The sequence below is a fragment of the Gambusia affinis genome, linkage group LG11, assembly GCF_019740435.1.
Source record: "Gambusia affinis linkage group LG11, SWU_Gaff_1.0, whole genome shotgun sequence".
NCBI lineage: Eukaryota > Metazoa > Chordata > Actinopteri > Cyprinodontiformes > Poeciliidae > Gambusia > Gambusia affinis.
Genome location: NC_057878.1, coordinates 5,467,238 through 5,493,158, shown reverse-complemented (window position 1 = coordinate 5,493,158; position 25,921 = coordinate 5,467,238). Strand labels below are relative to the sequence as shown.

Sequence of the window (25,921 nt, the reverse complement as noted above, 5' to 3'; positions counted from 1 at the left end):
TCTAAGTGAGGCGCTTTTATTGTTGAGTTTTCAGAAGATTTGAATGTTTTGGAAACACATGAAATATGGCAAAAAATAAAAAATACACACAGTGGAGAACATGAAAAACAGCCTGTATTGTATTGAGGGCTTGGAGCTAAATCTGGCGTTTGATGTGACAAACTGATCCATCGGTCTGTGACCAGTGGTCAGACTTCAAACATCCCACTGTGGGAGTCACAGCCAAGAAGAACATTTCAGCAGAACAACAATCACTGCAACATGTCTTCTCATTAAAAACGTCTACTCATTAGAGCTGTAGTATGTAACTTTTATAGAGGAAAATCTTTTTCTACATATAGAAACTGCCACCATGTGGTGACAGTATGGTGTGAGACATAACCTGTGGAAAAAAAAACAAAAAACCAAAACAAAACAAAACAAGAGCCTCTGCCTTGTTCCAGTGCCAACAAGAAGCAACCAGAGACAGGAGGCGGATCTTAGCGCTGTCAATCACCCTCCGTGTGGTGGTGTTCATCCTTCCTCTCTTCTTCTCTGCTTCTTCCTGAGAGCACAGCCTAACTAGCTTGTGAATGCTAAGCTCGTTAGCAGTAGTTAACAGTTTTCCTATAATGGTCAGCAGGCTCTAACGCTGATTGACAGCGTTAAAACCCGCCTCCTGGCTCTGATTGGTTGTTTTTGGTGCATTTCCTGAGACGGCAGCAGTAGCCAAGGGAAATCAGGAGATCGATGTTTTCACAGATTATATATCTCATAACATAATGGTACGACATGCTGGCAGTTTTAACAAATATGTCAAAAACATATTTTTTTGGGGAAAACGTCCAGCATCTTTAACCCCAGTGGCTGAACTAACTGCATCTTCCACGGCTTTTGCCGCCTTTCAGCTGAAGCCCACTCTGTGTCGGACCTCGTCCAGCATGGGTGCGGCCAGCTGCCGGGCCCTGCGGCTCCCCAGGGCCAGCAGCGCCTCCAGGTGCGCCGGGTCCGCCCTCAGCCTCTGGATCTCCTCCCTGAGGGGCGCCAGCCTCTGGATCACCGCCTCGCTCACCAGCCCTTTGTACGCCCCAGTGTCCAGCCCCCTGGCTGACGACACCGCCTCCTCCACGCTGAGCCTGGCCACGGCGGCGTGGATGGTCACCAGGTTGGACACGCCGGGGCGCGCCTGCGGGTCGAAGGTGACCTCGGAGGTGGAGTCCGTGACGGCGCGGCGGATCTTCAGGGCGATGTCGTCCGGGGAGTCGGTGATGAAGATGGTGGCCATCGGCTGCGAGTCGGACTTTGACATTTTGGAGGAGGGGTCGCGGAGGGACTTGACCTTTCGCGTCGAACCTGTGGAGGAAAATAAATAAAAATGTGATCAATGTGAAACAAGCGACGGCTCAATGAGGCCCAAACACTTGAAATATGAAATACGGGAAGGAAAAGGAGGTTTCAGAATAAGTTTTGTCACAATATTTTCCTGTATTACTGTGATATAACAGGAAATGTGATAAGAACTATTTATTACATCTTTTTACAGGAACTGTATGACTACAACTGGGTGTCACAGTAATTATGTCCCCACAAACACAAACACGCCTCTTGAAAATCATTCCCATTTGTCGTACGGTTCAGTAGGATGTTTTCCCAGCTGAATGGTTGCCATGGAGATGAAAGGATTTCCCAAACATGCATGAAAGAATCAAGGCAACACTCCAGGCATGTTTATGATGAGGAAAAACATCATAAAATGATGTAAAGCTCAAAAATGTAGATTTCACATAATACTGACCTTTTGACCACAACACACACAAAGAGAAAGATTATTGGAGCATTAAGGCCTTTTATCAGCAAAGACAAATTTAAGAAAAGTAGTTTGCACAAAACTTTTGTGCAAACTACTTTTTTATGTTTTTTTTTTTGTGTGTGTGTGTGTGTGTCTTTTTTAAGCAGCTACGCTGCAGATGAAAGCAGCCCCTCCCAGAGTCGGTGAAAAGGCGCGGTAACGTCGTCCCAATATGGCCGTCTGGCGTGGGCGTGTTGGCGCAGACGTGTCCTGATGTAAGGCAGACGTATCCTGGCGTGAAGTGATGAGCAGACGACGGAGCCGGGGTTTCCTTTCCTTTGTCATCCATCAACAGGCCTCCCTGCCGCCATCTCGCCAGCTCCATATGTCCACATGTGTCCTGTTTATCACCCCGGAGACGTCTTCATCTCCAGCGGATTAAAAGGCCTTTGAGGCTTTTGGTTTGATTTCAAAGGGAAAGTCTTAACTTGTTTGCCGATGCGGAACGAGGACGAGATCCGCCAGTGATTTAAAAGGTATTCACAGACCTTCACCGTTTGCGTCTCAAGACGATACGACAACAAACGGCAGAGTCGTTTATGTGATAAATCAACATGAAGTAGAGCACGGCTGTGAAGCAGACGACTTCTTCTTCTTCTTCTTTTATTTTTAACTAATTACAAACCTGAGCAGCCTGATGCACATTTAGCTGCAGACCCCTTTACTCTGTTATCTCCAAACAATTGATTCAACGCCAGCAGACGTCCGTAATGGAAACGCGGCTAGAAGTTTGTTGGAGGACAAACAGCATCATGAAGAGCAAAGATCACAGCAGACAGGTGAGGGAGGAAACCGAGGAACGTTCGTTTCCAGAGCAACGCCCCAATCTTTGATCAGATCACAGATCAATCGATCGTTCGGTGAAGGTAAAAGAAATTAAAACTAAGGCTGCCCGTTTACCAATCTTTAAAAAAAGTCAGACCTGCCGATTCAAATTTTGTCCAAAAATGATTATTTTTTGCATGAAACAAACAAAGTTGCTGAGCTGGCAGCAGGTGACTTCTGCCAGAGTCAAAGGGAACAGCGGCCAATTTTCAAACCTTTTGGAGAGCTATCTCTCAAGTAAATACCGCCAATTACCAAAAACAGGGTCAGTCTATCGGTGCAACTTCATCTATGTGGTGTTTTTAAAAGAGAGCCATAAAACGTCCCACTTAAAGTTTGCAGCAAGTTACGGAGGATCCACAGCAAATCAGAGGAGATCAAAATTCAAGCTTTCAGGCTTCGTGAATTTCGTGAAGGATCAGAGTGCATCTTGGAAAGATGTGATCATTTGAAATTGAAACAAAAATATCGTTCGCATCATAGCAATAATCACTTAGACATGTGGAAAGAGATGCTTGGTTCTGGTTTTAATTTGGTCTTTATTTTAAGCCGCAGAGACGGAAGCCGTCCTGTTAAAGTCCCGATGTTTGGAGTCACCCGTTACTCCAAGCAGCTCAACATTTACGTTTTTGGGCATAAATTGTTTTCTACTTGGCCGTATGATGCACAAGTTCATCTTATTAGCTGCGTTATGAAACATGCTCGTATGGTTAGACTTTAATCTGCCAAAAAAAACAAAAAAACTTTTCTTAAATAATTTTTTTAATGACTGCTTCTGCTTAAATCCGTAAAAACAAACCATACATCACCACGATGAAATGTGGTTTATGAAGCTGCTCTTTCTTGAGCGGCGCATCAAACACTGGCATTCATGTTAAATTAAAATGTCAAAACTTAGTGATGTAGGAAAATACTGATGTCACTATTTCAAAGGGAAAAGCCGTGAAGGAAAAATGTTTTCCTATGAGAGCAGAAATCTGCCTGAAAATCCTTCAGGACAAATAAAATCCACAGGGAGAGAATAAATTCATAGCAGCACACAAAGACACAATATTAATCCTCAGCACCTCATTTTTTATTTATGGAATAGAGGACATTTAAGAGACATTTTCAGGCTTCACCAACTCAAATTTAAGACGTTTTAAGTTACGACTTTTAGAATAAAATTTAAGACATATATCACGACAGAGATCTTCAAAAGAGATCCATATTTTTTTTAGGAGACTAAACTTGTGAAATTTATCTGTTTTTTCTTTTTTTTTGGTGACTCTTGGGAGCGGCTATGTGTTTCTCACGTGACATACATCTCTACATCTATGCGAGTCGCCCCGTATGGGTTGGCAACAGAAGTGAGAACGTAGCAAAGATGAACGTCGTCCAGGAAACGCTTCATAAAGCTACATTTAGGCCTAGCTATAATTGGTGCTCAAAAAGTTAGCGAGTTCACAAAAAATATAAAAATTAAAAAAACTAGATTGTTATCAGAAAAAAAAGAGAAAAGTAAGCTAGTTAGCTAGATTTTTTTGCAGTAAGAAGTTGCTAATACTTGCTAGTCAAGTAACATGCAGATAATTCTCGCTAGTATTAGCTAGCTAGGTAACAAACTAACCAGCTAGCAAAAAAGCTGGCTAGTTATAAATATAAAGCTTTTTCAGCAATAACACACTACTAATACGTGCTAGCTTGCAAATGTTAGCAGCTTGTTAGCCTCCTCGGCAAACCCAAAGCTGAGTCATGATGTCCGTGTGCGACTTAAACTTTTGCCTGATACAAAAGTCCCGTAATAAAAAAACGTACGGAGCCACGACAAGATTTCAGCTCTGTGACTAATGAATTTTGAGGCCAACTTCCTTTTAGATACATGAATTTAAATGTGTTTTTTAAGGATGCACAGACACCGTGTTTCAAAACAACCTGTGTTGCTGCTTGAGACGACCCAGAAACTAGAGGCCTGCAGAAGAGACCGGTTTAAATATTTGTTGTTAATCTTCTAATACATTTGCAAAAATTAAAAAATTTAAAAAGTACTGAAACAGACTTCCCTTCAGAAAAACGATCAAATCTTGTAAACGGACAGAACTTTTTTGGTTTGCTGTTTCTTCTCTCGGGAAATCACAGGAAAGAAAGGCAGTGAGGAGAGGCATGAAAAGATTAAATATGAAGTGCTAACATGCTCCTTTACTCTGTGTGAAGGAAATGTGTGTGTGTGTGTGTGTGTGTGTGTGGGCGTGAGTGTTGCTCTTACTCAGCAGCGCCTGCGGCTCGGGGAACAGCTCCCCGTAATGCAGGTTGAAGATCCGGGCGAGATCCTGAGCCAGCTCCAGATGCTGGACCTGGTCCTCCCCCACAGGGACGTGTGTGGACCTGAGGGTGCATCCGTGAAAGTTTTGAAAGTTGTGCGCGGAGGTTTTTGCTCAATCTCGCTGCTTCCCCAGACATCCCGTTGCCTAGCGACGTCTTCCAGGTCATTCTTGTGCGTCCAAAGGCCAGACGGTGTGTGAGTGAGCCTTGAATGTTGCCCGTACAAAACGGCCATTGATTTGAAAAGAAGGGCCGTGTCTGACCTAACGGTGAAAATCTACAGCAGATTATTCACATTTTAGCATGATTCAGATTCAAAGCGATCTTTAAAGTTGACCAATAATATTGTTATTAGTATTATATAGAGTTACAATTTGAATCTGATAAATTATTGAGAAAAATATAGATTTTGTTAGACAAACAAAAAAAGATGATTTGTTAACATCAGACGATGATCTTCCTTAATCTTTTCATTTCTAATCAGAAACAAACTTCTCGAAGAGAACTTTATATTTCAATTTGCTAGATGTATGAATAATATTCAACTCAGTTATATTAAGTTTGAAGTCGTCAATTGGCAATAAATCTAGATTTATCTCACACGTCTGAGTCAAAGACAATTCTTTACTACTCTAGGTTTGGATTCTTCCAAAATGCACCAAAGTGTTCCTGCTTCTCTAGAAAGAAGGTTTGAACTAGGCCGTTATGTCGGCTGAAGTGCTGCCATGTTTGAGGGTAGGGAGACATTAACGCTGCGTTTCCATGGATACGGTTGGGAATGCCTCCCTCCGTCTCACAGCTCAGAGTAAAACAGGATTTTATTTTGCTCCGTTCCAACATCGAAAATATTCTATTCATAAAATTTTGATCTAAATCTAAATCAGCTGCATAATTATTACCAATAAGAACGTCTGGGACATTTTATTAAAAACTAACTAATTTATAAGTGTAAAAATCAATGGATTTGTCTTGTTAAGAGACAAAATACAAAAAAATAAAATGGGGCATGCTGTGGTGGAGCAGCACGCCCCACGTTTGGAGGCCTTAGTCCTCGACGCAGACGTCGCGGGTTCGACTCCCGGTCCCCACGATCTTTGCCGCATGTCTTCCCCCCTCTCTGCCAACTGTCGCAAAAATATGAGCCACTAGCGCCGCAAACACTCTTCGGAGAAAAAAAACAAAAAAAAAGCATTTCTAAAAATTCTCATTTCAGTCATTTCTAGATTCTATTTTCAGATTCAAACATTTTTCTATGAAGTCCTTCTTTTAGGCATTTTTCCCCCCACTGGAGATAAAATCCAGGCAGATGTTTTGGCTTTCAAATATTACACAAATAAATCTGCTTTGAGTCCAGGATGGCTGCAGATGTGTGTGCGCTGCAGCAAAGAGAACGTTTACAAACTCTGCTTTCAGCAACTGTGTACAGGCTGCTAAGCGGATGGTACGACCTCGTACTGTGAGCAAGAACACGCTGAAAAATCAATCAATTAATGGACTTTAAAATGCACTTTTTAGCAGAAGCAGAATGCTCAGGTTTAATTGATTGTGGATGATCGTTTTTCAGTATATAAATTGCAAATTATGGAAGAGAATTTTGTCTCAGGATCTCAGAATTCGGACTTTGTCTCTCAGAACGTTAGACTTTAATCTTAGAATTCTGAGACACAAAAGTCAGTTCTGAGATTAAAGTAAGTCGTTCTGATGTTTTTCTAGAGTTTTGACTTTTCAGAATTCTGCCTTTTATCCTAGAATTCCATGAAAAAAAAGACAGAATTCTGAGAAAAGTCAGAATTCTGGGATTAAAGTCTAAATTATGAGATAAATTTTATTTTTATTTTTTTCCAGTGGCACTAATCCTCTTCCGTAGAAAACAGCAGAGTCACTGATAATCCGACGCATGTGCAGTGAAACCCTGGCGCTAACGTGACCAACAGAGAATCTGACGAGAAAGCTCACTTGTAGAGCAGGATGTCGGCGGCCTGCAGGACGGGGTAGATGTAGAGCCCAACGCTGCCCTCGTTCTTCTGCTTGCTCTTCATCTTCACCACAGTTTGAGAGACAAGAGGGGGGAAAAAACACAGTGGGAATATAAGTGGGTTTTCTTTCACCTCTTCCAGTCCACAACGAGCCATTTTCGCTTTTAACGACTCATTAACGCATTATGTCATCTGCATTAAGTCATCTAACAAGAGGTGCAGGGAGGCAGCGGCTGCTTTAGGAATATACGAGGTCTGGGACGTAACTGCAGTTATGATTTCAAAGACAACAACGCCAGAATAAAACAGACAACAGACACAAGGAAAAACAGGAAATTAAAAAAAGGGGGAGCCGCAAGGCGAGACGTGGCAACATCTCCACCGACACGGATCTGGATCTGGAGGGAGATCCCACTGCAGACGCAAAATATGCATCCGACGTTATAAAACTATATTTAGATACAAATAACAGCTTGCCTTGTGGAGGGTTCTTCGTACGTCCCATCATAAAAAATAAAAAAAAGACAAACTGTGTGACTTATTGTGGGTTTGTGATGTAAAGTTATTTTCTGTTGTAGCATTTTCATAGTCAAGAACTGTTTTGTTTTTTTGTTTTTCTTTAAACGGCTACAAATAAAAATATAACTACTGTTGAGTTAGAAAAGACTGTGGCTCTGGTGACCTACATTTATATTTAACAGCTCCAGGTATTAGCGAGGTGAAATGTTGAATGTTTAGGGAATTGGGCATTTTCAAGCTGACTTTATTGCTGCTGAAAGGCTAAATATTGTGTTTGCCTTTTAAAGGCTGACTATTAAATAACACTACAATAAATTTTATTGCGTTTCTACTTTTAGCTACATTTTTCACACCACTATGTACTCTGTAAAAAATGCCAGGTTGTTTTATAATTATTTTTTATTTTAGATGTTGGTGGGATAGATGCCAACGATGAGGAGTCTGGTTGTTCTTAACGGACCGCTCATCTGGTATCTTAAGATTGTTTTAATTTTAATAAATGGGATGGAAAAAAACTATACATAAAATGAATATTTTCAAAATAAAGTGAGCAAAAGATGGAAACATAAAAATTTTTTAAGGAAACTTAAAAAAAAAAAAAGAAACATAAAAGTTGTTTCTGTGTTTTTACTACAACTAAAAAACATGTAAGAATTTAAATCTGAACTTTTCAAAAATGAATTACCTGCTTTTCACACTGAGCCACTCCAGCTGTGTGTGTGTGTGTGTGTGTGTGTGTGTGTGTGTGTGTGTGCATATGTGCATGTGTGCAGCAGGGGGTCCTAACCTTCCACTGGGGTAGGTGGCGTAGTCGGGGCATGCTGGTCAGGCAGCCGAGGATCCAGCAGAACTCAGCGTGCTCGGACACCTGCAGGGAGAATGGAGGGACACACACCTTATACACACCTTACACACACTCACCCACAAAAACGGTCAGAATTTGTTTAGCTCCAATACAGAATATTTTCTACGGATCCCTGATTTATGACATTATCATTATTGATATGATTTAGGAATACTTAAAACTATAGCCACTGACTGATGCAAACCCTGATTTTTTCCCCTAAGTATAAGAACTCACACTGATCCAATGTAAAGCCGTTTCATTTTACACAGAATTTGTTTTCTTGAAGTGTAATAAATAATCACAAAAAAACACACACTTTGAAAACTGACTTCTTCTTTTTTTTTCAGAAAGAGGGGGAGGGAAGAAAGCAAACAGACAAATGTACCAGATGAAAACCCTTTTGCTGAACGAAGCAGAGGAAATGCGGGTCGTTATACTGCCACCGGGTGGACAGGGAGAGTACTGCACCCCAGAGTTCACTGCCATCCTCACTAAAACAGGTGCAGTCCGTCACACCGGTGTTCACACTGAAACGTGAAATACCTTGATAAACAGTGAGTAATTATAATAATTCAATAAATTATTTTAGTATTTTTAACATTTTTATAACATATTATATGCATTTTACTAAAATAACAGTATGAAAAAAGTCTGTTATGTCTTAAAACTGAAAAGTGTTGATTGCTTATTTAGCTGTTGCTGAAAATGTACTTATTTTGCTTTTAGCAAACTTTTACGGTCCTAAAGAATCAACAATCCAAAAATATTAAATGTGAATTTCACTTTAAAACAAAATATGAAATAGTTACATCAATGGAAAAAAAAAAATCAAAAACAACAAATAATCCAGAAATACTACAAAAACTGTAAAATGGATTTAAACATTTTATCTTTACTGTAATCTTTACTGTTTGCAGCCCTCCTACTTTCAAGGTTTAACTAACCACTTATAGTTCTATTAGGCCACTTTGAATAAAGAGATTTTATATTTTTTTCTTAATCACGAATAATTTTAAAATAAAGAATTAGAAAAAATTGTTCTTTAGCCTGTCGCAATAAGCAATTAATCAATTAATCAATTAAAATGAGCTTCAAAATTTCCATTCCGATGATTAATATTTTTTGAAATGCAATTTTGTTTACAGAGACTACACAATTTATTTTATTTATGGTTTTTGGTTGTGTGTTGTGTTTTAATGTCTTTCTGTTTATCATTTCTGGCTGTGTATTTATTTTTTTGATATTTAAAATATTTTCCAGTTCCAATGTTGAATGTTCTGTACAAAATTAAAGTTTATTAGTGAGGGTGAACTTGCCTTTTTATACAATTATCTTATTATCTACAGTTGAAAATTGTCTCACAAGGACATTATTGGTTTTTATCGCAACGATTTCTGGAATAATTTATCAATCGGTTTGAAATATCTGTTGAATGCATCTGTTCAGACACTTTAAAATTATCCCAAAGATTTTAGTTTATTCCTTTTGATCACATGTTTAAGTTGGAGGCTGCAGTTTCTGTGGATGAATTAATACAAAGTTGCAGAGTCAACAGAAAATACTTTAGATTACGTTGACGCTCCCTTCCGTCTACGAACTTCCACAATTTAGCTTTTAGAGTTTATTTTCCCCACGTTTTCTTGTCTCTTCCAATCTAAATTAGAAAAACACAAACAGGCTCTTCATTCCTTCAACTACGGAACCCATTGCGGAGTAATGAAGAGCGTCAACGGGGTGCTGAACGAACTCCAGGGTTTGATGTGATCAAGAGGATGTGTGTGTCTGTGAGAGAGCGCGAACGTTCCTCTGCTTTTCCTGGTTAAGGTTTATGAATTTCTCTTTAATTGCCATCGTTTGCGTCTCCTGTTACTGGAAAACGCCCAACGGACGACCTAACGTCACCAACCAGACAGCAGGAACATAAAGCAGGATATCCGGCTAACATGTCGGGGGGGAGTGTCAGTCGTTCAACGTCCCACTTCCTTCAAAGAAGAAAAAGAAAGTAAGATTTGTGGGTCTGCTGATTCCACTGCAGTCTGACAAGAGATGGGTCAGATATTGATAACTGCACAGGAAGAGCGAGATAGCGACTGAGTGGTAATTAACCTTGGCGCGTGGAAAGAGCGCACCGCACTTGGCAGTTAGCTTCAGCGATTAAGTGATTAACTCATCATGCAGTCGACACAAACAGCTCATTTAGGCCGTAAAGCAGGAATGTTTTGGCCACCTTTTCACAGTCCATTCCATTTTCTGCTAAATACTTCTATAAAACATATATCAAAAAAAAAAAAGCAAGTCCATTAATCAGCAGACCCACACGTCCTTTGAGTTCATCTACTCACTCACACAAACTCTGCTCCCTTCTTTCCTTTTTTTCAATGAAGTTGAGTATTTTCTTTGGGCGGCCGTCGTATTTTTACATGTGGAGCAGGCGTGTTCGACACGGGGGTCGTGTCGCTGCCAAGATATGTGGCACGAAGCTAAGCAGGAATAAAAATAGGCCTGGATGTGTGTTGAGGCGGAGGAGGAGGAGGAGGAAGAGGAGCGGAGAGGGGAGGTAAAGAAACACAGATGGACTGAACGTAACACACATGCGTACCGACTTCCAAAGTTGTAGGAAAAGAAAACACATCCAGAGTCGGGGCGAGAGAACAGAACAGCTGTTCTGATTTTCGTCGTTGTCCTTTTTTATCTGGACATAAGGCTAAAATCCAAAGTGCTGCAAACGTGATCCTTTATGTAAAGTGAGGCTCAGCAGCTTGTGTTTTTGGCACTGTGCACAAATTAGCAGCAGAAATGGCGGCGATAAGAATCGGTAGCAATCGACCGGAGGATATCTGTAGCGGTTGGTACGTCGGAGGGTCAACAACGTCAGAGCTGACAGCCAATCAGAAACGCTTTCTCCTGGACCAAATATACAAACAGAGAGGAAACTGTGTGCCAAAAGTCTGTAGAGGGCTGTAGGTTCACACTAGCTTTACGTCACATAACGTTCTGATGTGGGTGAAAGTGAAACAAGGGTTCCCAAGAATATGAAAGGTGTATATGAGTGATCCGATGCAGTAGCTACAACTAGACGCAGGAGGAACAATGGAATGGATTTTGCCATGTTTTTATAAACCATGGTTTGGTGTGAGTTAAACCAGTTAAAAGTGTCATGATTTACCAAATGACACTTCATGAGAACAGTCACAAACATTCATGAAGACTCCTTCATGTTCACGACAGGTGTTATGCCATATTTATGAAAGTGTCACGTCACTCTTTTGCACACCCCTTCAAATAAAGTGTTACCCATACCATTTCTAGAAATGTACCACAAGCAAACTATCTACAAATGTATATTATTTATTAAGGAACAAAGACTTCCCCCTACTTTTATTCCCGTCCTACTACTGTAAACTTCTCTTCTATTCCAATGGAGTCCAGACACAATGGCAAAAATAACCTTAATGCACATTTGACTCTGTATCATACATAATTTCTGTCTTTCTTATCATAAAGCACAAGTTAAGTGTGTTAAGGTGCAAATACAGTCTTAGTCTTTTAATGTCTAGCTCCAGAGTTAGGAGCCACATGAGTTACAAGTCAGAAACTTGCACACAGTAGAACTGCAAGAGGCAGCAATTTACGCCATCAAACTCTGATTTCAGTAGTTCTATCTCCAGGATGACACTGAAGAGGCTTCATGACTTACCTTTCCATCTCTGTGGTATCTGAAAACAGCAGCAGCACAATCCACAGCAGGCGGCCATCACTCACTCTCTCCCACCCACCTGAGACTGCTGAAACAGGATCGCCTTCTCTGGGTTGATTCCACAGGCCAGCAAACTCGCTGCCATGTCCAGGATGTTGTTCCTGAGCTTGTCTGGATTCTGAGGCTGAGTGATGGAGTGCAGGTCCACGATGCTGTAGAGAACCGAGGGGTACTGGTTCTGCAGGGCCACCCAGTTTTCCAGAGCACCTAAGTAGTTGCCTAGATGGGGCACCCCGGTCGGCTGGATCCCTGAGAACACGCGAGCATTTAATGGAGGCTCCTGGGGAAGAAGGGAAAACGAACTCGGTATTACTTAGGAAGCTGCAGCTGGCCTGATCGTGAAGGAAATGTGCCAAATTACTGGCCCTGATGAACTTTCTTGGATACTTAAAGTTGTATTTTATGGAGGTCTTTAAATGCTTCTGCCAAAGAGCTTCATTTTAAAGGAACAGGTAGTGTGTTTGCACCAACCGACCTAACGCCAATAGGAAATCTACCCAAAAAACAAACAGAACACACAATAAACAAATGGTTACCGAGGCATAGTCCAGTAACTATACAGGTCTATTTAAGATCATATGGCAGAGAAACTTGTTTCCATAAAATAATCTTGTTCATCCCTGATCGGTTTAAGAATCCACACAAAGCAGCAGAATTACGTCACTGAGCATTGTTTCAAACATACCAAACCCACAGGGGGCAGCATAGAGTAAAGCTAAAACCTGCATCAGCCAATCACAATTCTTCAAAACAACCACGTCTTCCTGTTAGGAGTTAAACATGGCGCCAAAGAATGATGTATGTGGACAGACAGAGAGGATGAACTGATTTTAAATACCTTGTTGGAATATAAAATTAATAAAACAGAAGACGATGTCAACATATGGAGGTTGAACAGCATTGCGCCTCGATTGGGAGGAACAACTGGTGTGAAGCGCCAGACCTCCAAGCGCAACTCAACATATTGGAGCAGTTGTGCTTGTAAAAAATACAAAATGCATGGACAAACATAAAATTCAGCACCTCTCTGGTAGAAGTCCTCTTTCTTTTAATGGTCATATATGTGATGTTGGCGCCACATAATTTGTCAGACCGTCACGTTTACAGTTCTCTGGTTTCCAATGTCCACATGCAAAAATAGGAGAACTCGCAAATCTTCACTTTGGCTAAATGTTTTATAATCAATCGTTTTTAGTGCTATTAAATGGAGGTTAAATGTGGATGCATAGAAATCTATTCAGTTTATCAGATGGCCAGTCTAACAGTCTCATGCAGTCAGTCTAAGTCTTGCTACGGATCATTCTTGGACTTCAAGTCTTTAGGACACGTCTTACAGGTCTTTTAGCTAGAATTTGCCTTTAGAAGGTAATGAACTAGCATTCAACTTTGAATGAACCATGCATTTTACTGTCAGTATCTACGGCTGTGTGGTTAATATACCATAGTTGATAAAAAAAAAAGAAGATTCAGAACCAGGAAGAAGACTGTCAAGAGAAGAAACGCATCACCAAAGAGCCCTACGTGGTTGAAGCAGTGAAGGAAGATGGGGAGGTCTAATCCTGAAAACAGCGGACTGGTTTTTCTCTCGTATGATCGGGCCAAATGTGTTGCTCCACGTGCAAAACCAAGCTGCACCAAACCACCTTGTTTCTTCTGGCATGGACCCCCCCACCACCACCACTTAACTGTGGCTTTATAGAGAAAATTTTACCACTGCCTGTAGCATTGTTACTAAAAGGTGCAATTAAAGAGAGGAGAATTCAAACTGCACTGGCATCCAAAAACTCGGACTTGGGCAAAACTGTGGTGGTCACAAAAACAAAGGCTGTAGGGAAAAGATGCAGTGTTTTATGATTGGGTAATTTTTACCACCAACTGGGTTTCTAAAAACGAAAGATGAGATTTGATTATCAATTTATGATCACCTTGTAGTAAAAACACCACCATACCAATTTAGATTTCTGCAATGGCGCAGTCCGGCCATGTTGAATGAGGTTATCTACAGCAAATGTGATGGAAAATAAGACATTAAACACCTGCTAAATTTGTTTAGCTGTTGCACGTTTTCAGCCATCTGGTGTTCATAAAGAGTCAGGCTCCTTTAGTTTCCAGAGCGAGACTGAATTTAAGAAATCAGGAAGGGAGAATGTGTAGAAGTCTAGATCAAGGTAACTAGGAGTGTGATGTAAAGAAAACAGATGGGGGGTGGAGATGCGGCAATGCTTTAATATTCAAACAGCCAGAGAAAACTCCAGTTACTTCGGTACTTTTTTCTGGCTTCTCAATAAAAAGAAAACATATAAATAAGCAATTTTAGCTATTTTAAAACAACATGAAAACAAATGCCAGAAATGGTGAAATTAGCTCATTTTCTGGAAAATGTCACTATGGTGCCTTAACAAGAAATCTCAGCTATTTTTGACACTGTTGATTAAACATTTCGGTTCAGTATGAAACGGCACTTTTCATTGCAGAAGAGAACTGCTTATACTCGAGTTATTTACGGAAAACTGAGTCATGAACGTGTGTTTAATTTTACAATTGCTGGCATCCTTAGGTAAAGTTGTGAAAGACTAGGTGTGCACATGGTTTTATAAATGCAGATGTTTCTATGCGTGCATAGTGTTCCAGGTCCTCTTTCTGAAGAACAGTTTTGTGTGTGCATGTGTTCATTTTAAAACACTTTGATCCATGAAAACATTGACTTACTCTTTACCACAACGTCACCATTCGATGCCATGCCATGAACGGCAGACCATTTACATAAAAACAGTGCGCTTTGTGTCGAATTCACGGCAAACTTTCTGCAACAAGGTGCAGTACAATGACTTCTCTGAAGCCTCCTCTATGTTTCCTCTTCATGCCAACTCACTAAGGCCTTATTGAAATGCACCATGAAGGCTGCATGTTTGATGGAGTGGCTCTGAGAAATCAATCATACGCGAGGTCAGAATAGAAGGTGTTTCATAACTTCTAATTTTCAGCAAAATGACGGTTTTTCCATTTATCACAAGCAAACATGTACAGAAAAATTCCCCTTTGTGAGAAATAACTCTTTAAAAACGCTGAAGGCTGGACCGCCTTGTTAATACGAGTTCAAAAAGAGAAGTTCATCTTGAGTTTGCATTGATGTGTTGGTCTTTAGGGGGCAGTCTGATGTAAAATCCACTTTGTTGAGCTTTAAATCATGTTATAATGTTATTCCTTCATCAAAAACATATCTGGAGTGTTGCCTTGATTCTTTCATGCATGTTTTCATGCATGACAACCATTCATCTGTGCAAAACGCCTGGTTGGACTTAGCTCCGCCTTCTAGGACGAAGCTCCACCTTGGAGCTGCAGTTTCCAAGCTTTTGAGATTCTGCCTCATAAAGCAGCTGTGACTCCTCCACTCAACTCCTTCAGACTAGCCAGTGGAAATTAGCAAACACCTGGTGGAACTGAGCACCTGCTGAGCTCATTACCAGCATTGTACTTCTCAGTACAACGTTGCTACAGGGTTAACAGAGGAGCCATGTTGTGATGACTTTCTAAAGGTGGAGTTTCAGAAAAAGCAGGAGTTTCTTAAAGAGACAGAGACCCAATTTCAACGTATTAAATTACAAAGTAAAATTTCTTTTAAGTCCTATTTGATATATACAGCATTATATATCAAATAACTATGATACCTGGAGGTATCATAGTTATTTGTGCTACAAAATGTTTCTATGTAGCTGAAAAACACATAATACTGTCCCTTTAACAGCAACACCTGGACATTTCAGAGGACCCCATTTTAAAATCTGTTCTTCTCAAAACCCCCGGGGATCTCTGCGTTATCGCCTCAAATCTGACTGGCAATCACACGTTTCCCAGCTACACTCTCTGAGGTTATCACAACTAACCACTAAAACCTGAAGCGTTCAGAGGAAATCCTCTTCGCCCGCTGCTATCTTGACAGCTTGCTGAGCTCCATCACCTCCAATCTGTCTGAAGGACGGCTAAAGGCACAGCGTCTCCCGATCAGATAAAAGCAGCTCCATCTCCCCAAAGAGCGGCCTGCGGTGTCCAGATCTCAGGGCCCGGAGAGGATCGGGTATCAACTGCTCAGAGGACCAACAACATCCCCATCTACCGGCCTGCAGGAGAGGCTTTCTGCCAGGAGGCAGGCAGGAAGGAACTGGGTGCTTATGTCATTACCGAAGGGGTAATTGCGCTGGAGTGCCACTGATGCTGAGAGCCTCTTAAGAGGTGTCAGGATTGATTTGGGTGTGGACTGGGCCCTGCGCCTGGCTCATGTGTGTTCTCACCTCAGACTGACACGCCTAACGCATGTTCCCCCCACCCTCCTCCACTCTGTGGCCCCGGGGAGGCCATTAGCCATGCAGACATGGTAATGGTGTCATTTGAACCAATTGAGTGTCAAATAAGAGTCAACGCCATGACTTACTGGCCACTGGGCAATCAAGGGACTAGTGCGCATTAGCCCTGCTTCACCAGACACCTCTGTGTTACTTTTGGTGTAAAACAGCTATACGAACATGTGCTTTAATAGCTGTTGGAGGAAAAAGAACTAAATCAGCCGCGGAACGATGACAGACGAGACGGGGAATGTTGTAAAGCAATTTATATTTGTAATGAATCCTACTATGCAAAGCGAAAAAGTAAGGAAATATTCCCAACTTCTACACTTTAGCTTAAGTGCCTCTGAATATGTTCATATTCTTACTTTTGAAGTAGTTTCAGGGTGCAAAAAGGTACTCGCAGCATATATAATGATACCTTATGAGCTACTAAAATAACACGGGGACGGAGTAAATGCACCGCATGCAGATTCCGACTTCAACACCCTGTAAAAACACGAGCTAAAAAACATTAAATTGTTTTTTTAAACAATATTTCTTCTTTCTTCACAAAGCAGCGTTTTATGGCTTCAGCTAGTTTACACCTAACAAGAACAAGTCCACCTAGGACACATGGACAATCAATTCATTCTGAGTTACTAAATCTCCAAAATGAAATAATTCATATTTGTCATAGTTTCTAATGACGTCAAGACTGGTTAAATATTGGGATTTCATTGTATAGCATTTGCAATAGTTTTACATGAAAGCTGTTCTCTTTTGTAGATACCTGGGTGGTTTTTTTAATAAATAAGCCAAAAAGAAAATAAGCAATCTATTGAAAACCTTTGATTAGCATCAACATAAGTTTCAATTGTTTTGAAGATCATGGAGAGAGTTGGTCACAAGTTAAAAACACAAAACTGAGCAGAGCAGATGAAAGCTGCAGATGAAAAGGTCCTTAATGTTATTGCAGTTCACTCTGAGGGGCACCTGGATGCCTGTACTAAGTTTCAAGGCAATCCATCAAATGGTAACTGAGACACACACAAGAAAAAGTCACCGGTTACCAGTCCGAGTTATGATGGGGCAAAAATGAGCCTAGGGATGTTCTGAGATGGGATCAAAGCGACCCATGACCAGCGGTCCAATCTGACACTCGCTTTCTAGAGTTTTCTCCAAGATGGACACCTTCAAATCCAAAATAAAGGACAAGTGCCCTTTTTCCCCACAGGCACAACGTAGATGGACCGCGCCACTGCAGAGGTGACGAAAACCTTCTTCGTCCGTGTTCACCATATGCTTAATACATTAGGCACCATGTGCGTGGGACATCGACGGCAACAGCTGGAAGGTTACGTACACTAAAAAGGCCATGTTTTCACACTTGCAGTTCCTTTCCTGGAATATGCGTTGGTTCGTTCGCCGGTGTGTGTGGCAGTGTCCGTTGGGATGGAGGTCGTGTGCAAACACAGACGATCGTCCGCGCGTTTTGTGGTCTTAGCCTACATCAACATTAGTGGAGTTGTGAAGGTGTCCGTTCATAAGGATTTGACAGCTCACATCATGGTCTGGCAGCCAGTGGAAAGAAGTGACAGCCAGTTGAAAAGAGCAACATGACCAGATTTCTCACATCACATTAGAGTAAAAACAGCATTTCACTTGCTATGGAAAGATTTCACTTTGATGAAAAAAGCTGAAGGCATTGCTGTGTCTTTATTGTTTTAAAGACAAAATGATAACATAGTTGACACTTTAATGTGTTTTTAGCATCTTTTACCAACAAATAGCATAGCTACCTTTAATAAAAACAGCCGTATTCCTGGAGATTGTACGATGGACCCTCTGCCTCTTCACAGTTCAGTATTCATAGATTTTTTTTTTTGTGGAACTCAAAATTGTTCACAAAAAAAATTCACCTATTTGCGGATTTTTCTCAAAGAGAATGTCTAAATATTTGAAAGAAAATGCACCTTCAGAAGCTAAACTACCAAAGTATAGTGCTATTTAAGATGCCATTGGCTGACGTTTGAAAAGCTGCCAATCCAAGAGCTCCATTCATTTAACCCTGGTGCATTTTGGTTGTACAGTCAAGAGAGGAGATAAGGAATAAGGAAGACTGTAAACTACTTCTGCAGCAGAGATAAGATTTCTATTTCTATTTCTATTTGTAGATCGATTTCAGCAATTTGCAGAAGGTTGTGGTATCTAACCTCCAGCTAATTTGAGTTAATGTTTAACATGTCAATGATTCTGACAATTGCTCAATATTGCCTTGTTTCCATACAACATGGCACGGGTCGTTGTGGTTTCTGTATGCAATTTTATGTCCGGGTGTATTCAGTGGAGCTGGAGTCTCACTGGGCAACTTAACTTAACCAAACACCTAGTGTTGAATCATGCTAGTGCTCGAGTATGTCTCAAGGTTGTCACAAGCAGTGACTTTTTTGTCATCCAATGGACTGTGTTGGGTGGCACCAGTAGCTCCGCCTTAAACGTATGGCACCGTTGTCCTATTTACCTACAACTGAAGAGGATGTAGGAATGGTGTGGTACAGTTCGGTTGAATGGGATGAAAACACAAACCAAACCGCATTGACTTGCATCGTACCGCTTACTGGAATCAAGCCAAACAAGTCTGCTTTACTCAGTAACAGCACCAATACTGATTAACAGCACAAGATGGAAGTGAGTATGGTGTGTTCACTGATCAGAAAACTTTTGCGGGGTTTCTGACCAGGCAGGTCTGAGCCGATCAATCTAAAACGTCATCAGAATCCAGTCACCCGCAGATTCTTTGAGTGGATCTCTGGTGATGATGGGTTTAGGTCTCCATCATTCTTACTGCTGGCTTTTTAACATTAAGGCCTAGCAGGATTGCCATGGTCTAAATAAACCACAGACTTGAGGTTGACATGGTTTTTATTTAGTGAGGAGTTGTGTCCTGCAGGATTTATAGATGCACAGCCTTGCTACACTCCATGAAATCATTCACTATGGCTGAACTTGTGCTCGCAAAACGGTCCATTCCTCATCCCCGACCCGCTCTGTGCTGCTTCTCAGGGCCCATCCATCATATCAGAGCCTCGGTACCCTGGGGCGGTCCACTGACATCTCTCTCAACAAGAATCCGAGGAGAGGGCACGACACTTGACCACGCCAGTTTCAACATGTAGCACAAACACCTGGCAGCGCCGCTCGCCCGGCGATGAGCTCCAGGTCTGACTACATCCAGGACACAGAGACGGGCCCGTAGTCGGAGAACTTCTCCTGCTGGGTGTATTGCACACAGGACTCAGTGTTCCTCCTCTTTTCCTGGACACAACGGGCGTTCCCATTAACACCAGCGCCACGCTGAAACTCGGCTCATTCCTGCGTGCCTCTCTTCGTCTCGGCCGTCCGCTCACTTTGGGGCCTGATAAAGCCGGAGACCAACAGAGCGCCACTTCAGTCCGCTATCAAACAGGAAACGGGCCTTACTGTATTACCCCTTCCTCATCCCTGAAGGCACGTGTGTGTTCAGCCGCGCGAACGTGCCACAGCTTGAAACAAAGTGCATTTGACCGCAAAGGAAAACATTCATACATGAATGTCCATAGTCGAACGGAGCTAGCGGAGGATAAAGATGGAAATACAACAAAAACCAGGGGTTTGGGGAGGAATGCTGTAAAACTTGAGTTTTGACATTGAGTCTCAGTGAAGAACTTTCCCTTTTTTTCTTCCCCAGTCGGAGTTGTATGTTGGAGGGGCAGCGAAGGGGGAAGGCCCAGAAGGAGCGTTTGATTAAATCTGCGGTTGACGTGTGGGACAGGTGAGATTGATGAGGTTCCTCTGAGCTTCACACTGTGCGGAGAGCGGGGGTACAGGAACAGAACACTGCAGTGTAGCAGGACAGGGCTCGGGGCCCGCTCGGGGCCCGCTCGCGCAGTGGGGTCCCTCGGCTGATTAATGGGACTGGAGGCCCTTCAAAAACAGGCCCTGACAGTCCTCCAAAAATAACCTGGCAGGGGTGGCAGCCCACGGCCTCCGGCCCTAACAGGCTTCTGAAGGAAGCACACTTCAACCAGAGCCTGGGGGACGTGAGCGGCTCCCGCTCGGGGCCGGAAGCCGCTATCAGCCTCATTACATACTGAACATTAAAAACCTTCTCTGGTCAGCTGCCTATAAAAGATTTTATACTCAGCATTTATAATGATTTTAAAAAGAATGTTTTATACCGCTGAAGAATGCCGTCCTCATCCAGACTGGCTAAACCAGAAAAGAGAAAAAAATAAACCCGAGAGAACAAGTTTTTTTTCCTATCGGCAACACCCAATACCGTTAAAGTTGGCTTTGCGAATACGATAAGAGGCTTTAAAGAACGAGTATGAATATTTCACTCCAGGTTTTGCTACTATTTACTATATTTGGGGTTTTTAATTCTACGGTGAGGCTCGTGTTGGTTAGCATTCAAGATGCTCCATTTTGTGTTTCTGACAGAGTAAAGGTTTCTGTTCATCTAAATATCTATTTTAAGGAGCCTCTGTTCAGTGGAGAACTGTGCCAGTCAGATTTAATTCAAAGAAATGAAAGCAGGTGTGTGTGTGTCAGGGTCCAGTCTAAGGCTGCGTTCACACAGCAGGCCAGTGCACCCAAATCTAAAGGTTTGGCCCAGATTTGAGGTTTTTGTGGCAGTCTGAACGGCTCAACTCTTATCTTTTTACCTTCCGCTAAGAAAAAAAAAAAGAAGATTTCTGCCACTTCCAAACGCAGAATCGGATTAATATCTGATTGTTTTCAAAGCCAAAACAATCAGATACTGTTTTTGTATCTGATTATTCATTCATGTGAGACAAACGTCATAATAAACATGTCAAAGATAAGAAATTCAACTTTGACAATCAGAAATTATACAACTTCATCTTTTAAAATTTTTGATTTAGTTGTTTAAGTAAATCAAAGCGCTGATTAGTTCTCCAGTGTGGAAGAACTTCACATTACTTTTGTACACTCGCATGAGGAGCAGCAGTGAAAAAACATTAGCTTGTGTTTTTCTTTGTGGCTGCTTGCTTCAGATCAACAGTTTTCTTGTTTTGATTTTCTCCAACTCTTTCTTCACCTCCTTCAGTGTTACAGTCCACACTACAGTTTTTACTTAACTCGCAGAAAAGAAATGACTTACATTAAAGGTAATACCTGAATATATATATATATACACACACACACACACACACACACAAAAAGGTCCCACCACAGCAAAAAAAATTTAAAAAAGAAGAAAATAAGAAAAACACCTAGAGTGCACACGTCGTAAATTTATCAGTATGTAATTATGGTAACTCTCAGGGCAAACCTCCACCTCCAGCATCTCAGTGGAGGTTAGTCATTTCCTCCTGCAAAGGCAGCAGAGTTGTGACCGGAGTGTCAGCTCAAAAGGCACAGTATCACATGCTCGGTTTGTTTTAATTAAAACTCCGACGGTCAGGAGAAAAGCTCAGGCAACAAAACCGAAACGTTACGGGGCTCCCAGAGCTCCGCCGCGGCTGCTTTTCTACGGACCGGTTCTGTAATTCGACTTAGTGAGATGAATTTTCAACAACAGAAATAAGTAGGCACGCGGGACTGCTGCTGAGAGAAAAAAAAAAAGGCTAAACGCAGAAGGTTCTGAGCAAAGGCTCTGGCCGGAGAATGATTACGACAGACTTAATTACACAGGAGGGACTGCTGTGAATTAGCGGGCTTTTCTGACAGTTGAAAATAAATAGGGCAGTTAATGAACATCCTCAAAGGAGAGGCCACGTTTCCCCCCACTCTCGCTGGCCTCTCCCATGTGGCGCAGGAGCTGCTCTAATGGTTTTAGCTGACACCCGAGTAACTGAATTTGAGGCTAACTGGGGGAGAAAAAAAAAGAGGGAGAGAGAAAGAGGCAAATTAGAAGTCACTTCCTCTTTCCTGCAGCCTGCAGCTGACATGACTGATATCAGCCAATAACTGGACCACAGGAGAGGGATATCAGAACACAGGGCTGGATTTTTATAGCCGGTGTGGGACTGTAAGGTCGAAGAAACAAATAGCTGGCCTTCGTTGAGACACTCTAACTATAAAAATACATAAGATTTATAATAATAAATGATAATAATAAAGATTTATAATGTAAGATGCTTTTATTTGCTTTAAATGGTAAAACGGTGAATATGAAACTTTCCCTTCAACTGGAAATCGCTTTAATAAATGTAGGCACTTCTTTTCAGGTTGAAATTTAACTTTAAATTGGATTGAGGGATGATGACCAACCTCATCGTACTTTTAGTCTTCTTTGACTAAAAGTATGTCACTTCAGAAGTGGTTTTGGTCCAAGCTGAGTTTATAACTTGTTTTTTTGTTTGTTTGTTTGTTTGTTTGGTTTTGTTTCTGGAAAATTTTGTCAGCCTTTACACCGAGATCAAATTTTAAAGGGGCAGTATTATGCATTTTCCAGACACACAGTGCTGTTTTATAGCAGAATCAACTACACAACTTCAGATGTTATAAATTATGTATAAAATATGACTTCAAAGAATTCGACTTTGTAATGTAACTCCTACTTTTTCTGAAGCTACGCCTTCAGAAAGTAATCACAACATGGCTCCTATATTAACCCTTTACCAAGGTTTTACCAGCGTTTTCACTGAGATGTAGCTCCTATAATGAGCTCAGCTTATGCTCAGTTCCACCAGGTGTTTGCTAATTGCTGCTGGTTAGTCTGAAGGAACTGAGTGGAGGAGTCATGGGGGAAGGTGGAAGATCGGAAACTTGGAAACTGCAGCTCAGAGGAAGGCGGGGTTGGGTTCCCCCCAGGTGTTTTGCGCAGGTGAATGGTTGCCATGGGATATTAAAGGATTTCTCAAACATGCATAAAAGAATCAAGGTAACACTCCAGGTGTGTTTTTGATGAGGGAATAACTTTATAACATGATGGAAAGCTCACAAATGTCGATTTTACATAATTCTGCCCCTTTAAAACGGTGCTTGATGTTCAGTTGCCATAGCGCTTAATTGTTCTGGGTTCTTTTGTCACCTACTGGTCATCAACGTACTCTTGTACCACTGTGCCATGTTTCCTCCCTCTATAACAATTTTTATTGTGTTCCTCTGATTTCCCACAACCTTAGAAATGACTTTGTAACAATTTCCAGTCCAATAGATCCGTAAAACACCTGAGCAGCGTTTAGTTGTGTCTACTACCTTCTATGAGTCAAAGAAATCTTGCGAGTTTTAAATTTTGAACTTAATATATGTGGTTTTGTGATAGGTAAACTTACAGCAATAAATTGTGTTAACTTTTTAATTAATTTTGTCATATCTCCACCAGTTGTGTAAACGAGGGTGTTTAGGTTGGGGGTGGGGACTATCTCCCAGGATGCTTAGCGGCATATTTTTGCATTCAATGTTTCACCGTGGGTGAGATTGAACTTTGTTTAATAACATGAATTATCAGATCTGATATTTTGTTCCTACCAGTTGATTAAATATTTCTAATGTAAAACACGTCGTTATTTTAAGTTGGTGAGAGTGAAAATAATACAGAAATTTGTACTTGTTCCACTAGGTGAGGGCAGTTTTCTTGCATAATGTAAAATATTTACAGTATTAAATTCTAACAATTCACAATTTAAGAACATTGAGCTATCAGAAGAACTTATAAAACAATATTTAGACAATTTCTCTTGTAAAATCGACTTAAGGATACTCACTTTCTGAGTTAAAACCGAGAGAATTTTCTAGTTGACTTTGCTTTTGTTTTCAAGGCAGAAGATCAACCTTAACTTTCAAGTTATACCACCTTTAAGTGTTTTACAGTGAATTGCTTTGGGTGTTTTGTTTTGTTTTTAATCTGCAACCTAGTTTTCATTTTTCTTTTCAGATCGTGGGCTCAACAAAATAGGTACGTTTTGCCACGTTTTTACCATAGGGCCTTAAAGTCATAGCAATATGTATGTTTCAAGACTTAAAAATTAAAAATAGAAAAACATGGACCTTATCATTTTTCGCTAAAGTTATGAAGAAATTTGTCTCAGTTTAATATTATGTTTGACATCTTTGGAAATTCCTTTAAATTACAGGTCTTCGAGGAACACGAAAGTGTCCAAACTTTAATCCATTTTTTTGGTTTTATAGGTAGAGAATTTACTATATTCTTCGGAATGCCTTTTAAAGCAAGATTTGGGTTAAATACTTCCTTTCGTGTGTAAATTCTCAACGCAGAGACTAATATAGCTTAGATAAAGCACGTGACAATAAACTACATTGTTATCCGCGTTGCTCCACAGCATAAAAACATGACGTCGAATCTGTCGCAAATCAGCTCCTCTGAAAAACATATTAAACCCCATAGACGGATATTTTTCAGCATTTCAGCAACAACAACTACAAGATTATTTCTAGTCTTGCGCTGCTTTAAAACGCCTCTGAAAGTTGTTGCAGTCGTGACGGTGTGAGTTTATTCCACAACTGGCAGCACGTTTAGTAGAGATTTATACCGCCAACAGAGCTCACTGCTCTGTTTACAGCAGAGACAGACAGGACGACCTGCTGCCGACAGCACCAATGTTTTCTAAATTAAAAGAAAAACACGCTAAGAAATACTTTTCTCACAGCCGAGACCGGAACTACCTTCGCTCTACAACACGTACCTTGATTTCCGGGCAGACAGCAGCGCAGAAGCACCTTTTCAGGGGTCTAAACCTCTGAATGAAGCAGATGACATGCTTCAAATTGGTCCGCAAGGGGAGCGCCATGTTGGACTGGGAGTTTACTCTACGGTGGCTGTTAAAGGACAATAGACTCAACCGCGTTTCAGTTCAGAAGGAGTTTTGGCAGGATCTGGCAAGGAAACTGAAAGCTAGAACTTCGTATGCTATTTTCTGAAAAGAGAAAAAATTACAAAATAAACCAGGAAGCAAGGCCAAAGAAACCAGCAGAAATAAACATGAATAAAAGAGGAAGTTGAATATATAATACAGTTTCTTTGGCGCAAAAGAATAGTAATTGCCGAATAAAAAATAAGGCTGTGTTAAATTCAGTAAAATGTTCACTTAACTTCAACAATTTTTTATGCTACTTTTCTTTTATATCACCCTGTTTCTCAGCTCAACTATTAGCTGCATGTTTTGTCGTCAGTATGCGTTTCACACCGGAAGATAAATGGTAGCGCACAAGCTACTTTTTGGGTTACCTTTTAAGCATTTTTTTTTGTATTTTTGTTTTGCTGTCTTGTTTTAAAGAAATGAACCGTAGTCTCTAATATAGGTAAAAGTAAACAGCATAAAGATCCCTTTAATCTAATTTTTAAACTAGTTTTATTAATGATGACAACAATAATAAATAATTTATTAGTAGCAGTAATAGTGCCAACAAAAAGGGACTAGCTATGTTGCCATATATTGTAATTTATTTGCCTTGATTTTTATAATAATATAATTATTTTTTTCCTTCTTTCTTTGTTATCCTTAAAATACCCCAGCTAGCATTGAATGTTTCGACGATGTGCGCTGGACGTTGCCTTGAATGTTCGCTGAACGTCCCACG

General features: G+C 40.9%; 1 protein-coding gene across 1 annotated transcript; it reads right to left on the bottom strand.

Annotated features, from left to right (window-relative positions):
- wars2 (tryptophanyl tRNA synthetase 2, mitochondrial) lies at nt 1–25,219 on the bottom strand. Its single transcript, XM_044131738.1, has 6 exons — nt 25,027–25,219; nt 12,073–12,333; nt 8,237–8,317; nt 6,911–6,993; nt 4,899–5,017; nt 1–1,332 (listed from the first exon to the last, which is right to left on the bottom strand). Exons 1-6 carry the CDS (start codon nt 25,129–25,131, stop codon nt 884–886), a joined length of 1,098 nt encoding a protein of 365 aa, XP_043987673.1. The 5' UTR covers nt 25,132–25,219; the 3' UTR covers nt 1–883.
- Between the last annotated feature and the right edge of the window lie 702 nt (nt 25,220–25,921).

What these genes read in the sequence shown, in the direction of transcription:
- wars2 (XM_044131738.1), bottom strand. Translation starts at nt 25,131, where the DNA reads ATGGCGCTCCCCTTGCGGACCAATTTGAAGCATGTCATCTGCTTCATT. An exon ending in TCCTGTTTCAGCAGTCTCAG is followed by an intron (nt 8,318 to 12,072) that starts GTGGGTGGGAGA and finishes TTCTCCCTGCAG; the next exon opens with GTGTCCGAGCACGCTGAGTT. An exon ending in GCCACCTACCCCAGTGGAAG is followed by an intron (nt 6,994 to 8,236) that starts GTTAGGACCCCC and finishes ACTGTGGTGAAG; the next exon opens with ATGAAGAGCAAGCAGAAGAA.